Below are 15265 nucleotides of genomic sequence, written 5' to 3'. Positions count from 1 at the left end.
GGGACTGATATTACCTAATATCCAATCAGCTCTGTCACAATAACCAATCTAAGTTTTTTTTCTCTCCTCAGACCCAACATGGTCACTTCTATTATAATTTTGGGATCTCAGTGGGATCTCAAATTTGTTGAAACCTCCAGCCCCACAGTATAGCTAGTATCTTCCTATCGTGGCTTCCACTCTTTTCGAGAAAATGTAGTCTTCTGTTCTACAAAAAGAACCGGAATGGCAAAAATAATTTCAATACTCTTTTTCCAATGCATACAGAATGTATCAGCCAGCCTTTAGTAGGATTATTTTTCCTCTTTATGCACTTTCTTAACTGTGTGAACTATAAAGACATTTAGCAGAGCTGTTTAAGAATGCTTGTAAATGTTTAGGAATAATTCTTCTCAGAGTTTCTCTGTTCTAGCACATCTCATATAAGCTTAGAGTTTTTTACTCCTTTTTTTTTTTTGCAAAGCATTTAGATCTGGATACCACAAATTCAGAGTGTCTGACTTTTCCATTTAATTTGAAAACATTTACCAAGACTTTTTTCCCTATTACACAATTTTCTTATAGTGAATAAATGTGATCTTTCAGTCTACATACTGCTATATAGTATAAGATTTAATAAAGGGAACAATTACACTAATCCACAAACACCAAATCTAACTCATAACAGCCTTTTTATTAAAATATGGGTAGATATACAGTAGTTATTTTCAGCAGAATTAAAGAACCCTATAGATTAAGATCTTTGCCCCACTTTCAATATCTGACTTCTGCTATACCAGCTTGAGCTACATTTATATCATAATCCACAGTAAAAAGAAGGTGCAGAAAGTGTTTGAGGGTTGAAATAAATGTTATTTTCCAAGTCATTGCTAAGCCGGTAATTCATTGTCAGTGAATTATGTCATTCTGGACCTTCTGGTCTGATACAAAACCAAGTGAAGATGATAAGAATCCTTACTTAAGATGCACTGGATCAGAATATTTTGATTACATATGGAATAAAAGGTGGTCATTCTAAATACTTAATTGGATCTTTTTGTTTTGTTTTTCTCCAAAATAAACTGTGCTGGCATTAGTACCCTGGAAAATGTCCAATTTGCCTAGCTTTATTTTCTCTGAATTTTCAACTTTACCATTTCCATTTTGTTTTCCAATCTAAATCATTCTCCAGTAGTTTCTGTATTCTGTACAACTGGTAGAGAAATTAAATCATTTCTGCATCTATATCTTTCAAAGGGATCTACCAAGTATCCCTGAACCCAAACAGCATACCACTGACATCAATACAGCTATCTCCTTTGTACAGTGCTGCAAGATCTACAGATGGAAAATACTAATGTTAGGCATTAATTGTTATTCATGTGCTCTAAGTTCATGGGTGCTTACACCTTTGCAGGATCAGGATCTTGTTTTTCACTGCAAAGCACTTAACATTATATAATTTGCATTGTTTCAAACAGTTACATTCTGAAGTCTACCTAAAATATAAGCAATATAGGTACAGGATCCTCTGTAAAAAGGAAGGAAGGACAACGGTACTCTTTAGGAACATCAGTGTGTTCATCATAATGTTTAGCACATATTTGTTGAGCCAAAGATAAGAATAATTCTACTTCCGACATACTATTGTTTTTTTTCAGTGTCAAAGTGTTGAGAACTTAAAAGCTTTTACAATATTTCCCTCAAATGTGACAAGAAAACAGATCAAGGCTATTTAGCTCATATTTTCCTGCTTCTAAGGTGACAAGTTAATGAAACCTAAAATTGCATTAATAAGTTCTAAAAACACAAATAAAGCTAATTGCTTAATACAGAAAACAAAATTAGTTCAAGTAAAATTATAACTATTAAAATTAGAACTACAAAACTGGAATATTTTATGAAAATAATTATTTAATAAAAATTACAACAATGTATTGGTGAATTTCGTCTCCACGAAATGTTGGAATTGAGTTTATTTGAATTCTTATGCTTTTGAATTATTGAAAATTGTTATAATTTGTATTACAGTAGTATTTCGAGAAGCCACCCAAGATCAGTACTAAGCAATGTACCTGTACAGAATAAAATATTTACAAAATCCAGACAGGAACTTTACAGCCAGATACAGACATTACACCTTTACTAGCATGAGTGATCGGAAACTGGTCTACATTGGAAACTGAACAGAAGCACAGCACACAGACTTGTTTAAAAATGGCAGAACCCAGTCTAAAATTTGCCACCATACCAACTGAAACTACGCCACTTACAGAAAACTGGATAATTTAGATTGATTCTTCCTTCGGATTTTTGAATATCTGTACCTAGCCTACATACCTAAATAAGGCTAAGGTAGAATTTAGGTGCTGAAGTGCAAAAACCAGCTCCAACAGTGAAAATTGGACACTTACTCATTGGACTACAGAGTTTCCAAAACACCTTAATTTTGACACGTGCAGAAGTTTTCCAGTACAAGCATCAGAGTCTATGGCCCCCTCTATGCTAGAGGTATCACACAATTAACTGGTTAATTGCACAATTACCTTGAGACCAGTTACACGTGCAAAGTACCTATCACAGTATAAAAAGCTCCAACCAGCTATAAAAATTAGATCTCAAAAATGTGTACTAACTTTGTAGTCAGTTGGTGTCAAGCTTTAATTTGCACATGTAGCAGAGTCTCCTCTGCAGGCAGGAGCCCTGTATGCTAACAGGACTCCATGCCACAGGGATGCACCATACAGCTGGGGCTGGGAGTGCTGAAACTGCGAGAACTCTCAGCCCCAGTGCCTGCCAACTCTGGGTCCTGGCAGCACCCCGCAGCTGCCAGAACCCAGAGTCCTGCAGCAGACACCAAGTCCCCACACCATGCCTCTCAGTGCAGGGATCCAGCTGGAGTCCAGAAGCTACATAGCCCAGCTGCTATCTCCCAATCCTGGGGGTTTCATGCACCCCTGAGATTGGGAGACTGTGACATCTGTGATCTTCTTGCTGGTACAGGGGGAGCCCAAACCTGCACAAGCTATAAGGCGTAATTGAATCTAACGTGAGATCCCACAATCATACCTCCTGCCATGCATGTGTGGATGATCCATTATATTCCGTCATCTCTACCCGCACATGTAGAGGGGCCCAAAAAGAGGAGCCTGATCATGAATGTATGTTGTAATGTGCAATTGCACAACAGTGTCATTTTCAGGGATCCAGTTTTTCCATTTGCTGCAGGAAAAAGAAAAAACCTGGGGGAAGTTTTATGTTAAAGAAGAAAATCTCAGATTTCTCTTTTAAAGAAGAAAAACACAGGAAACCATACGTTTCCCCTCACAGGCTGCCACAGTTTCAGCCTGCAAGGGGCTGGTTGGGGCTGGGGGAGTGGGATGCAAGGGGCAGTTGGCACCACATGCATGTGTGCACATACAAATGCACGTGGCAACCTGGCAATGGAGAGCAGCTCCTGCGGATCCCTCCAGGTAAATCTACGGTTGTGGGAGTGGAGGAGGGGGCTTAGCTCATGCATCTGGTGGCTGGGGCAGGGAAATACAGGAGATGTGGAGGAGGAGCACAGATGACATGGCAGGGGGGCACATACCCCTCCCCACCCCCAAAGTGGGTGCAGGGCTGCAGCCAAGCTGGACCAGCTCCCAGGAAGAGCCGGCTTCATGGCCCAGCAGGCGGGATCCAGTGCAGGAGGGAGCACTGCGCTGCCATGGCTGCCAAGGTAAGGCAAGGCAGCAGCATAGAGTTTTGACCCGCATTGCTACTGGGCAAGGAGGGGATGCCTCACCTTGGTGGCCATGGAGGTATGGAGTAACCTCCAAAACCAGATCTTGCCTGCTGGGCCATCGAGGTGGCTCCTGCCCAGAGCTGGTCTGGCCTGCCTACTGCCTTGCACCCTGCTGTGAGTGTACAAATCTGAGGGGGCACATGACTGTGCCCACACCCACCCTTCCCCACACACCCACTCCCTTCATCTTACACTGGAAGGCTGGTAGCAAGGGGCACTGAGTCAGGAATAAGTTGCACTAGCAGGGCTGCAGCTGGACCTGTGTCCTGGTAAGCAAAGGGTGCAGGGGAAGGTCTGATTTTCCATGATACGGAAAGCCAAAATCAAATGCCAAAATATATATGTATTTACATTTTATTTTATTATAAGAATGGAGGTACTGGTAGGCTTCAAACTTGCTTTAAAATGGTAAATGTATCAATAAAATATTGTGTTCAACTGATACCTATACGTATAGATATGTAGTGGCATTTCATTTTAATTGTGGGAAAAAATGTAGATTTTAGGGGGGGTTTTAATCAGCATATGTGAGTTTTGGGGGTTTTTTTAAATTAGGGAATTCAGGATTTTTTAAACAGTGAAAACCAGGATCCTGGGTCATGTCTAACAAAAGCAAAGCTACCACAACACACAGCCTGCTGGATTTTAAGGGTTTTTTTGGTTTATTTTTGTGGATCACACTTTTCACAGAGGGAATGGGAGAGAAAGTGTTACTCTCATTTTACAGACTGTAAAGTAAGATAAAGAGGGCCCCCTCCCCGTTTACTCTAAGAGCATTTTATACCATTCTAATAGTATACAAGTATCTTTAAGTTGCCCTCGATTTAAGTGTACAAAAGCAAAAGTTTAAATAAAAATTAAAATCAAAATTATTTTTTCTTTTCATAGTTAAGGTAATTACGTTTTTGTGACCCAGGATCTATATCTCCTTACTGGGCAAAGAATATTCATTTCTTCAGAGGCAAAAGAAAAAAAAATGGTGTATTTTAACCAGGATTAACGATCTAAAAAAAGGTTTCTCCTTTAAAGCAAAATTCTTCAGTTAAGAATAATTCCTTAAACTGCACCGGATCATGATATTTTGATTGTATAATTAAAAGTGGCCATTCAAAATACATTATTGGGGGTTTTGTTTCGTTTTTCTCAAAAACAAGCTGTGTTTTAATAATATCCTGGAAAATTATTTTTCTTGTGTTTCTGTAAATTTTAGTCCTCTAGATCTCTAATAGTATAGGTACATGGAAACCTGAAGAATAAATTTAAAGAGAGACTACACCGTGCATCTAATATAGAAGTTACCAAAAGAAAATAAACTTGTTCTCTAACTTCTAAATTTTCAAATCTTTCAGACAAAATCTTTGGATGGTAGGTATATACACAGCATAACTTAAAAAAAAAAAAAAGCATACTGCCATTTTGCTCATTATAGCCTGTCAATCATACAAGGTGCTTAGCACCCTCAACTGTTCAGCCTCAGCAAGAGGAGGCTGAGGGGGGACCTGGTGGCTGCCTACAAGCTCATCAGGGGGGATCAACAGCAAATAGTCAGAGCTCTTTTCTCCCCAGCACCACCTAGAGCGACAAGGAACAATGGTCATAAGCTGATGGAGAATAGGTTTAGGTTGGAGATCAGAAGGCAATATTTTACAGTTTGGTTCCAGATTTTGGCCACCCTACTTCCCAGGGAGGTGGCCCTCGCCCCTACCTTGGGCATATTCAAGAGGAGGTTGGACGATCACCTGCCTGGGGTCTTGTGAACCCAGCATTCATTCCTGCCTGTGGCAGGGGGTCAGGCTAGATGATCTGTTCAGATCCTAGCTACTATGAAACTAGGAAAATATGAAACTTATTCTTTGAACTCATTTAAGAGCTGAAGTTGTTCTGCAAGCAGGAGGACTTAGCCATAGCTGCCTATGATTTTGTGGTTACTTGTAAGTGCTTCAAGAACACAGTTTACACTATTCTGGTATGGGAAAATCTTTTCTTTTTCATCTTCAAATGCAACAACAATTTAAAGAAGTTATTTCCAAATAGAGAATAATTATTGTTTTAATTAATACAGTTGACTTTTCCAGTAAAAGCAATTTCTTTGAAAGAACACTGGTGATATTTAAACATCACCGATAACGTCCTACCTTAAATTAACTCAGAACACAAAGAACTTTTGAATGTATAATGGATGTATCATGAAATCCCAAGAACCTTGTGCTCTCAAAAATATTCTCCAACCAGATTCAAACTAGATGATGAGTTTATACCTTCCAGAACATATTTTTGGAAGTGAGAGTCAAAATGAATGAAAAGCTAAGCATTATCACCTATGATCAGGTTTATTTCAGTTCTGCCTAGAGGTCAGCCACTGTTCTCTGTCCAAACATAGTAATAGATAATTATGCTCTTAAAAAAAAAAAAAAAGACCAATTTTGTATTCTCTGTGGCCTCATTCTTTATAGGAAAAAGAAATGCTGAGAGCTTTATGACCAATGCCAAGCCACCAACGATTCTATGGATACAGATTCAGGAACTTTTGCCTAAAAAGATATGGGAAGGAGAAGTCCATAAGAAGAAAGCACAGAAAAGTACAGGTAAAACACCAGAGCCCTCTAAAGAAATTTTCCAGCATAGGGAAGCAGAAAAATAGGAAGCAATTTACATTAAACCAATCTATATCTTGCAATCATTAGATGTACCCCCTCCTTTTTAAAACAAGCAAACGAAGAGACAATGTAGCACCATGGGCTGAAACCTGTAGTACACCAACATGTAATTTCCTCCCCTCAGACCCAGACAGTAAAGTGCTTCAGTTCTCCATATCTGATTTTAACTTTATGGAGTGTAAACCATCTGAAGTTCAACCAAGAATTTTTGCTAGTTTTATAAGCAACTGGATGATACAGCAGAAAAGGAACATGCTCCCATTTTTCAGAAGGTGTGTCCACACTGAAAAATTTTCCCAGTTTAGAGGTATCTGCAGTGCTATGGAATTACTTGGAAGTTTCCCTCCAATGAAATAATTCTTTGTACTTTTATAATCTCTAGATAGAATTACCATGGCACATTTCACACAGAACTAGCCTTAGAGATGCTCCAAAATGTGGAAGTTTGATTCTTTAGTGGAGCTTACTAGAAAAGAGCAGGTTTCAGCAGTACTTCACAAACAACAGGAATTTTTCAGTAACTTCTAAGAATTCAAGGTACTAATATAGATCTTCAAAACCCTCCAGGGTCAGTCTCAGCCCCAGTAAATGGGCTCTGACCAAATACTACAATGGTAGCCATGGTCAGCCAAAAACACTTTTTTTAAAAATGGTAGGGACTCACAATTTAAGTCTCTAAGTGCAGCATGGGCCTTTAACTCTACAAATGATTTTCCCCATTTTCTCTGACAGTCCAATTACATTATGTACTCAGACATAATACAGTCTTGCTTACTTGTATAGGAGTTAAGGCAATATATCTTTAAGGATAGCCGTCTTAAAATATACAATCCTTAATGCATGTGCTAAGTTTGAAAGATGTCCTTTTTTGGCTGTACCTTAAACACACTCTGACTTTAAGTTTGCATATGGTAAATGCGTTAATAGGCTTATGTAAAGTAAACATAAATGTAATATGTATCCATTTAAATAAATAGTAATACATATAAATTCACTTTTTTTTTTCCAGCCACAGAATACAATCCTGGACTCCCTCAAACATGAAAATTCTAGCTAAACTTTTTAGCATGCTTATGCATTTTAACTAGCAATAAAGTATTAAAAGAAGCATCTATTTAACACTATATATTGTTTTACTGTGTTCAGATCATAAAAGAAATGTCATAGTTCAGACATCTGTTTATCTATAGCTTAACATGAAATTCTTAGAACACTTATTAATATAATATTTTTCAGAGAAATGAGAAAGGAGCACCAAGGAGCCAATCTTATAAACAGGACTTACTTGGATGAAGAATGGTTTACAGTATTGGCCCATCATACACAAGACCCCCACACAACATTTCAAAACTCATTTTATTTTTTTGCTTATTTTTTTCAGAGAAGCAAAGCAAACTTATTATTAAGGCTAAACTATATATTTTACTTGTAAGTACAGATTTGAAGTAGATCAAATATTAATTAAAACCAGACCAAAAAAAAAAAAAAACAATTCTGAATCTTGCTCGATGCTGCTGCAGAGATTGACCTTAAAACTCTTTAAAAGAACACAATGTAAAGGAAAATACCATAATTTTGTTTTTTGGATCACATGATACCCAAAGAACTTTAGCAATGTCAGTAAGTATTCCAGAAATGGAAGTTTAGTCACCTGCAATGACCAAAATATTTTACATTGCTTGTTATGTCTATTTACACCTACACCATATGAATCATGGCATTTGTGAAAAATGTTTCAATTAGCAGATTGCTTTGTCAAGTCCAGAATAATACAAACATACTAAAGGATGACATTCATAAAAGCTTTACTCATCTTTTCAAAAAAGGAAGTACCGTATGCTGTGCTTTTTAGAATTTTCTAGTTACAAAAAATATATAAAACTAAAGTGCAACTGATGTGAGCAAAAATATGCTGTTGCCAGGCAACAAGTAAAAAGCATTTTGCACTCCTGGCAAAAATCTGGATGAATGAAACAAAACACAAGAATTCTTTCTAGAAAGGTAAGAAGAAACTGACTAATGATATGAATCATTATTATTGCATACTTCAAGCAAAAACACATGGCAGGTTCATGCTGTATAATTACTCAAATGATAAAGGAGGACCATGTGTGTGAGCAAGGGTTGAAGGATATCTTATAGCAAGAAAATTCTGGGTCTATGCAATCTTGCTTGTGTTTTTTCTTGGGATCTCATCCAAAGCCACTGAAGGCAATAGGATCCTTTAGATAGGCTTTCATACAGGCCATTTATACCAGCAAGAAAACAATAAGACAAAAACAGCACCTCATTAAATAATGGTCAAATAAGACCACTGACTTATTGTGGAGTTATATGAATTGCTAAATCTTGTGCTATTATCTTGCTATTATCTTTTATCTTAAAATAAAATCTTGTGGCTTGGATTTGCAAACCCTCAGTCCTGCTGAGGGTAAATAATCTTTACTCAGCTAAGGTATAATTGAATGGAATTACATCCAAAATATTACACAAGAGTAAATGCCAGAGCATCCATAATATATAGGTGACATACAGTCTAAAAGAGGAAAACTGTCCATTTAAGCCAAGGTTCATCTTGGCTTATCTTTATCATCTATTCTGAAATTGGCAGGCCATTGACTAGCAAAACTCATGAAGATAAATGAAACAGGAGCATCAAGAAAAACTAGGAAGTACACTGCTTTAAAAGCACCTAATATGAATGTGTATCATGAACATATTTAAACAGAAACAGTAACACTGAAAAATTATGGGAATTTCTGTTGTTATTTACAATGGCTTCCAATTCTCTCTCTAGTCAATAAATCACTGTTTTAGCTCAAAATTACCATTGCTGAGGATAATAAGCAGATTGGAAATCCATACATTTACATTTAATTCTGCAAAGCCACTCATGCAACTCTAGCAAGAAAAAGGTTCAAGCTGATGTTAATTAACTCATTAAGGGAAGAATTCATTTGCACTTAATATCTTTGTGACAAAAAAGCAGTAATTACTGATATTAAAATGACATAATCAGTTATATATATGGTAAATATGATTAAATGCTTTAATAGGTGATCATACAATCCTTTTAGCATCATGTCTTAGGAAACAGTGATAACAATAGGAGTACCATCACCCACAATTAATTAGACTCCTCAGTCCTAAGAGTATGGAAATCTTTTAATACAATTATTGCTTATAGTTTAATTAACAAAACCCTATGAATGGCTTTCATCTACTGAAACCTAAATTAAAGTTTAGTTTGTAAATGTGATTGACATTATAACTGTCACGTTGAATTCTTCCAATGATCATGACAAACATTATGCTTAACAGACTATAGCATAAACTATGGAAAGAAAATATCCCAAGTCATCTCATTTAACCCAATACAAAACAAGGTTGCTGGCTGCTTTTGTTCAAAATAAGCTACGGTAACCCCAGCAGGTAAAGGAACCTGTACTGTGCTCGCTGTATCCATCAAACGACCTCTAGTTAAAACACAGCTTTTGTTCTCAATCAGTATAACCTAAAGCACTGTGTATTTTGAAGACTTATTCTCTTTCTGTCAAAAAAATATAGCCATAGAGATTAATAAATACTACAATCTTGGAAGATATTTACTGCCATGATTCAAGATGAATCAGCCTGCAGCCTGGGGTTCATGTTCACTTGAATATTAACTGTGTCTTCAATTAATCAGCACTGAAATCAGCAGCACTGAAAACACTACATTCACCTTCAGAAAAGCTACCTGTAATAATTTACTAGCACATAACAAAATAAAAATAGTTCTCAGTATGGTAAAACTTTTCATTTAGTGGCTAACAGCAACCAGTTATTTATTACTCAATCAAGGCTGACTGGCAGGTACAATTTTCTCTTTGGATAACAGCATTAGAGTATAAAATGAACCACTCAGCAAATAATTCTGCTCAGTATGTGGAAATGCATAAACAACAGGATTGATTCACAAACTCAATGAAAATTTCCATTATTCAGAATTATTTTATTCTGCAGTCAAAGTGTGCCAAAAGAAGAGAAAAATAGACTATAAAATAAGGGTTGAAATGGGTCAAAACAAGACTACAGCAGTGACATGATACCCATTTTTAATTAGACTATTTAATGAGACATCAAACTGTTTTCCTTCTAGGAAAAAGCACTTCAGCAAGCCATGAAATCTTTCCAGCTTAGAAGACAACAAAGGGATTCCAATCTCTTACAAGGAAGTTTCAGCACATGAGCACAGCCAGTATGGTGTAAAATTGTGTCATATGAATTTTAATATAACACAAATATTAAAGATTCACAAAGAACAAAAGCAGCATAGTCCTATTCCATACTACACAAGTGACCTATTATAATCCTAACAGCATACCACACTGCAATCAAATTTATTTCAACAAAGGGTCACCCAAGTCAAATGTAACAGCTGCAAAGATGAGATATTTCCTTTATGTAGTATTAGGGAAATACAAAATAGCAATCAGTGTGGTAATGTTAGCAAGTTGAAGAAACAGACATATTTAGGTCATTGGGAACCTTGTTTGTTTTTTTTTAAAAGGTATTTTAATTACTAGTATTATCCTCACTAGTTACAGCTTCCAAGTTTTAAAGACCTCAGATACTTGTGAATCTATGCATTCAAGACATTTTCCTACATAGATATTAATAACCATACTTCTCGAGGCTGCTGGGCATCCTGGAAATATTATATGCATGCATTTAAAAAAAGCATTTTTAATCAACATAAAGAGATAGTCTGGATGGTTAAACTAGTTAGGTGACTCTCTCCTATATCCCACTGCTTTTGCAGCAGCTGCAATTATTTTCCCAATGGTAGTGGTTGACAGATTTTGACAAAAAACAGAATTGCCAGTAAGGTTTCCCTCTGAGGTAGTATTGTTGTCTCTCATTCCAACTCAAAAGGAGCTACTTTTACCAGCAGCATAAAGAAACAGTATGTACAATGGAGTCAATTTGAAAATTGTTTGATAGTAAGCAAGTACACAAAAGCCCATTTGAGACATAAGCTCACTTTACTATAGGGCTCAGTAGTTGTGAAGAAATAAGGCAAACTAAAAAGCTATGATAATCACTGTAATACATAGCTATATTTGTGAAAAAAAATGTCACTATAAATTCTGGTATTGGATGTGGTCATTTATTTTGATAACAATCTATGCCTTCTTTATGAACTCTTGTAATCTCATTTTATTATGAAATAGTTTACTGATGGCTAAAGAGCTCATGGTACTGACTGCCAAGGAATGATATGCCTCCTAATTCCTTGCACAAAGAGTTGAATTGCACAGTGAAATTATCACATTTAAAAGGATGTTGGTATGAGAACATTAATAGGAGAGAGCGAGCCTTCCTATATTAAAATATATTTCAAATGTAAGGATTAGCTTAATGGACTAATACAATAAAGGACATTAAATAATAAAGCAAAATATAAATTTAATAAAGTAATGACATGTTTTGTAACAAAGCACTCATCACGACAAACTGTTCTGTAGAGAAGTGTGCAATTAATGAGAAAGATAAGAGAAGGCTAGGGTTACTAGAGACTAAATACTCCACCAGAAAGTTTGCTCCTAAAGTTAAATAAATATCTCGCTTTTCAAATGAAAAGAGTGGCATTTCTCTTTTGCATTACCTTACTTCACCCAACTGAACATCTAACTGTCCCTCCATAAATTGCATTATATTATAGTACCTTTAGTTTGATTCCCATCCATGCCTCACTCAGCCATAAAGCAAGACTAAATAGAGCAAAAGCACTGGTTGAATCTCTGTAACGGGTTGGCTACCCGTCTAGAAGGTAGTGGGCTCTAAGCAGGTTTGGCATTAAAACTAGCATTAGTGACCTGGACTCTCCCAGATCTGAGTTACAAGAGACAATATTCTGTGGATATTTTTCTTTCTTATACAAAAGGCATGCATTTAAATTTGTAAGGGGAAGAAACTATTATAAGAAACATGGAACATGGCGTATAATATTATTTGCTTGATTTAGAAGCACCTGGGCAAGAGTTTCCAGCATCTAACCGGTGGAATCAAGTTGTGGAACAGGTTTACAAATGGAGTTATTGAAACAAAAAACCCTTTAAGATGAATCTAGATGTGTGTATGTAAGGGCTTACATGATGAGGTAACACCAATAGGAAGGATGTATTCCCTTACATTGCAATTTTTCTCCTCACTCAAAAAACATTAGCAAACATTTATTTCATCCTTTAAGACTGATTTACACGTTTACAAGAGGATAGAGCTCTTGTATTCCATAAAAAGTTTAAATACAAAATACGATAATCAGACTTCATCCTGTTAACTTGGAAATATACCATGTTTTCCCCATACGTAACATGCACTTTTTCCCCCAAAATTGGGGTGTTTGTATTAAACAGAGATGGTGATTTTCCGACTAGGACAGAAGCACCCTGCTTTGATTTCTGCTCCATAATGCAGCAAGTGTTGCATTACTATTCATGAAGCTAAGGGAAGCAATTGCCTCAATGGCTCATTGGTCTTCACTCTTGAGGTATTAATGAATGAGCTTGATGTTCCACTAATTAAGCTAACCTTTCTGAGGGCAATTTTGCTTCCTGTTAACTGCTCCTGGTCTCTCTCCTCCTATTTCACAACCTTGGAGACGCTTCTGTTATTTTTTCCCAAAGATCACAGACCCACCCATGGAAACCTTAGAATCAGAGAAAGTTAGGATTGGAGGGGACCTCAGGGGGTCATTTAGCTTAACCCCCTGCTCAAAGCAGGACCATCCCCAACTATATCATCACAGCCAAGGCTTTGTCCAGCCAGGTCTTAAAAACCTCTAAGGATATAGATCCCACAACCCCTCTAGGTAACCTGTTCCAGTGCTTACTACCCTCCCAGTGAAAAACAGCTTCAGCAGCAGCTAGAGTTTCAGCTTTAGTTAAGCAGGAAAGAGAGGGTGAGGCAGATGACAATTGAAAGATGTCCCTGCTCTATGTAGCCATAACTGGGGGGGGGGAGGGGGGAAGAGGAGGGAATGTTTTCTTCTCTCTGCCTTTTAAAAACAGAGCGTATTATAATCAGGGGCACATTACATCTAACAAGTTACGGCATTTATACCTAACAAAGAACAAACCCAGAAGGTTTCATGTTTCACTTCATCAAGAACAAAAATTCACAAACTAAAAAAATAGGGTCCTCTACAAAATTAGGGCACTGCAAGACACCAATGCTCTCCGGACAAGCAGACACATGCCCACACAGTACGAACTTTGCTGATGGATTTTTTTTTTACATTTATTCATTTATTTATTTTTCCTAGAGGCTTTTTTCCTCTGTATTTGGTGTTTGTTTCCTTGCAGCTGCTTCCCATAGCTAAGCCTATACTACCACCTGCCTGAGGCTGTGCAGGCTGAACCGCAGCACTCCTCCTCCCCTTGTCACAACACCCGCGGCAGGTATTGTCCAGCCTTTCTTCCTTGAGCGGCATGGCAGCCCTGGAGACATCCCTTCCTCCCGGGGCCATGGTGGGCATCGGTCCACTGCCACATCTGAGAGCTCCCCTCTCCTCTCCTCACCCCCTTGCCCAGACACTGTCATGTCAAGAAGGGGCTGTTCCCACCTGGCAGGGACTCCACAGCCCAGGATGCGCTCCCCAGGTCCACCTCGCCTGGAATAAATGCTGCCAGGTTTGCCCGCCTGGCGAGTCAGGAGAGCAGGGCGGCCCCCAGGACCAGACTGCGGCCCGAGGGGGGAGGCGCCGCGGGGTCCCGGTGCCAGAGAGGTGTCGGCAGGAGGGCATCGCCGGCACCCGGGGGCCCTACCAAGCAGCGGCTGGGGCTGCATCTGCTTGCACTTTGCAAACTTTGGTGCCCCAGGACCGGGGTTGCCCCCTGCTCCCCGCACCAGGGAGCCCTGCCGCCCCCTCCCTTTGCCCGCAGGCGGCTGGACACCACCCCCGGGCACAAGCAGCGGGGAGCAGGGGTCCTGCCCGTCTCCCTCCTGCAGAAGCCAAGTCCCCCCTTGCAAGGACACACATACACACACACCGGAGAGGAGGGGAGGGGAGAGGATACATTGCACTGCCAATGCCCCCAGCACACGGTGCAGCCGGGCGGGCCCGGGGATGGGGGGCGCGAGCAGCGCACTCACCCCTAGCTTCCTGCTGCGGATCTTCACGTAGCCCTGCTTGACGATGTCGTTGAAGTTGGAGGCCATGGCCACGGCCGCCGGCTCCCCGCGCCGCCCGCCTCGTCCTGCCGGCGGGCGCCGCTCCCGGGGGAGCCCCGCGCATGCAGGCGGCGCCGCGCCGCGCCGCGCCGCGCCGCCCGGGGGCACGCGGGGAAGGGGCGCGCGGCGGCCGCTGCTGCCCGCTGCTCGCTGCCCCCGGCCCGGGAGCCGGCTCGGCTCGGCTCGGCTCGGCTGGGCGGCAGCTCCCCCCGCCGCGCCCGGCCCGCACCATCCGGCGGCGGCGCAGGGCGGGGCTCGCTGTGGGCACCGCCTCCTCGCCCCTCGGCCGGGCGGGAGGGGGAGGAGGCAGGATGCTGGCACCGCCCCCGCGCCAGCGCCCCGCTGCCCTTCGCCCCCGGCCGGCCGCTGACCTGGTCCTGCAGCGCCCCGCCCGCGACGAGCCTCCACTTGGGGCATGGGGTGACCTGGCAGGGTGCCGTGACTTGTGCCCCATCGTCCCGAGTAGCCCCTTCTTCAGGTGTTTAAGACATGATTTTCCTTCCCCCGACCCGGCGTTTTTCCTGAAATCCTAACTCGTCAGCCTGCCTACCTCGTGGCCAGCTACCTCTCTTGGGGTCAACGAGTAGCTTTGAAAAAGGAAGGAGGGAATAAGGCACTGACTCCA

At 40.1% G+C, this 15265-nt stretch overlaps 1 protein-coding gene across 1 annotated transcript in view; it reads right to left on the bottom strand.

The window, feature by feature from the left end:
• Positions 1–14845, bottom strand: part of DOK6 (docking protein 6) — a 491572-nt gene extending 476727 nt beyond the window's left edge. The window contains exon 1 of the mRNA XM_014606729.3: positions 14563–14845. Coding sequence (XP_014462215.1) covers positions 14563–14628 — 66 coding nt within the window. The 5' untranslated portion in view covers positions 14629–14845. The remainder of the gene's footprint in view (positions 1–14562) is intronic.
• Positions 14846–15265: the final 420 nt, after the last annotated feature.

This window comes from Alligator mississippiensis, chromosome 3 (assembly GCF_030867095.1).
Source record: "Alligator mississippiensis isolate rAllMis1 chromosome 3, rAllMis1, whole genome shotgun sequence".
Classification (NCBI taxonomy): domain Eukaryota; kingdom Metazoa; phylum Chordata; order Crocodylia; family Alligatoridae; genus Alligator; species Alligator mississippiensis.
The sequence above is the reverse complement of the archived record's forward strand: the minus strand, read 5'-3'. Positions and strand labels throughout refer to the sequence as shown.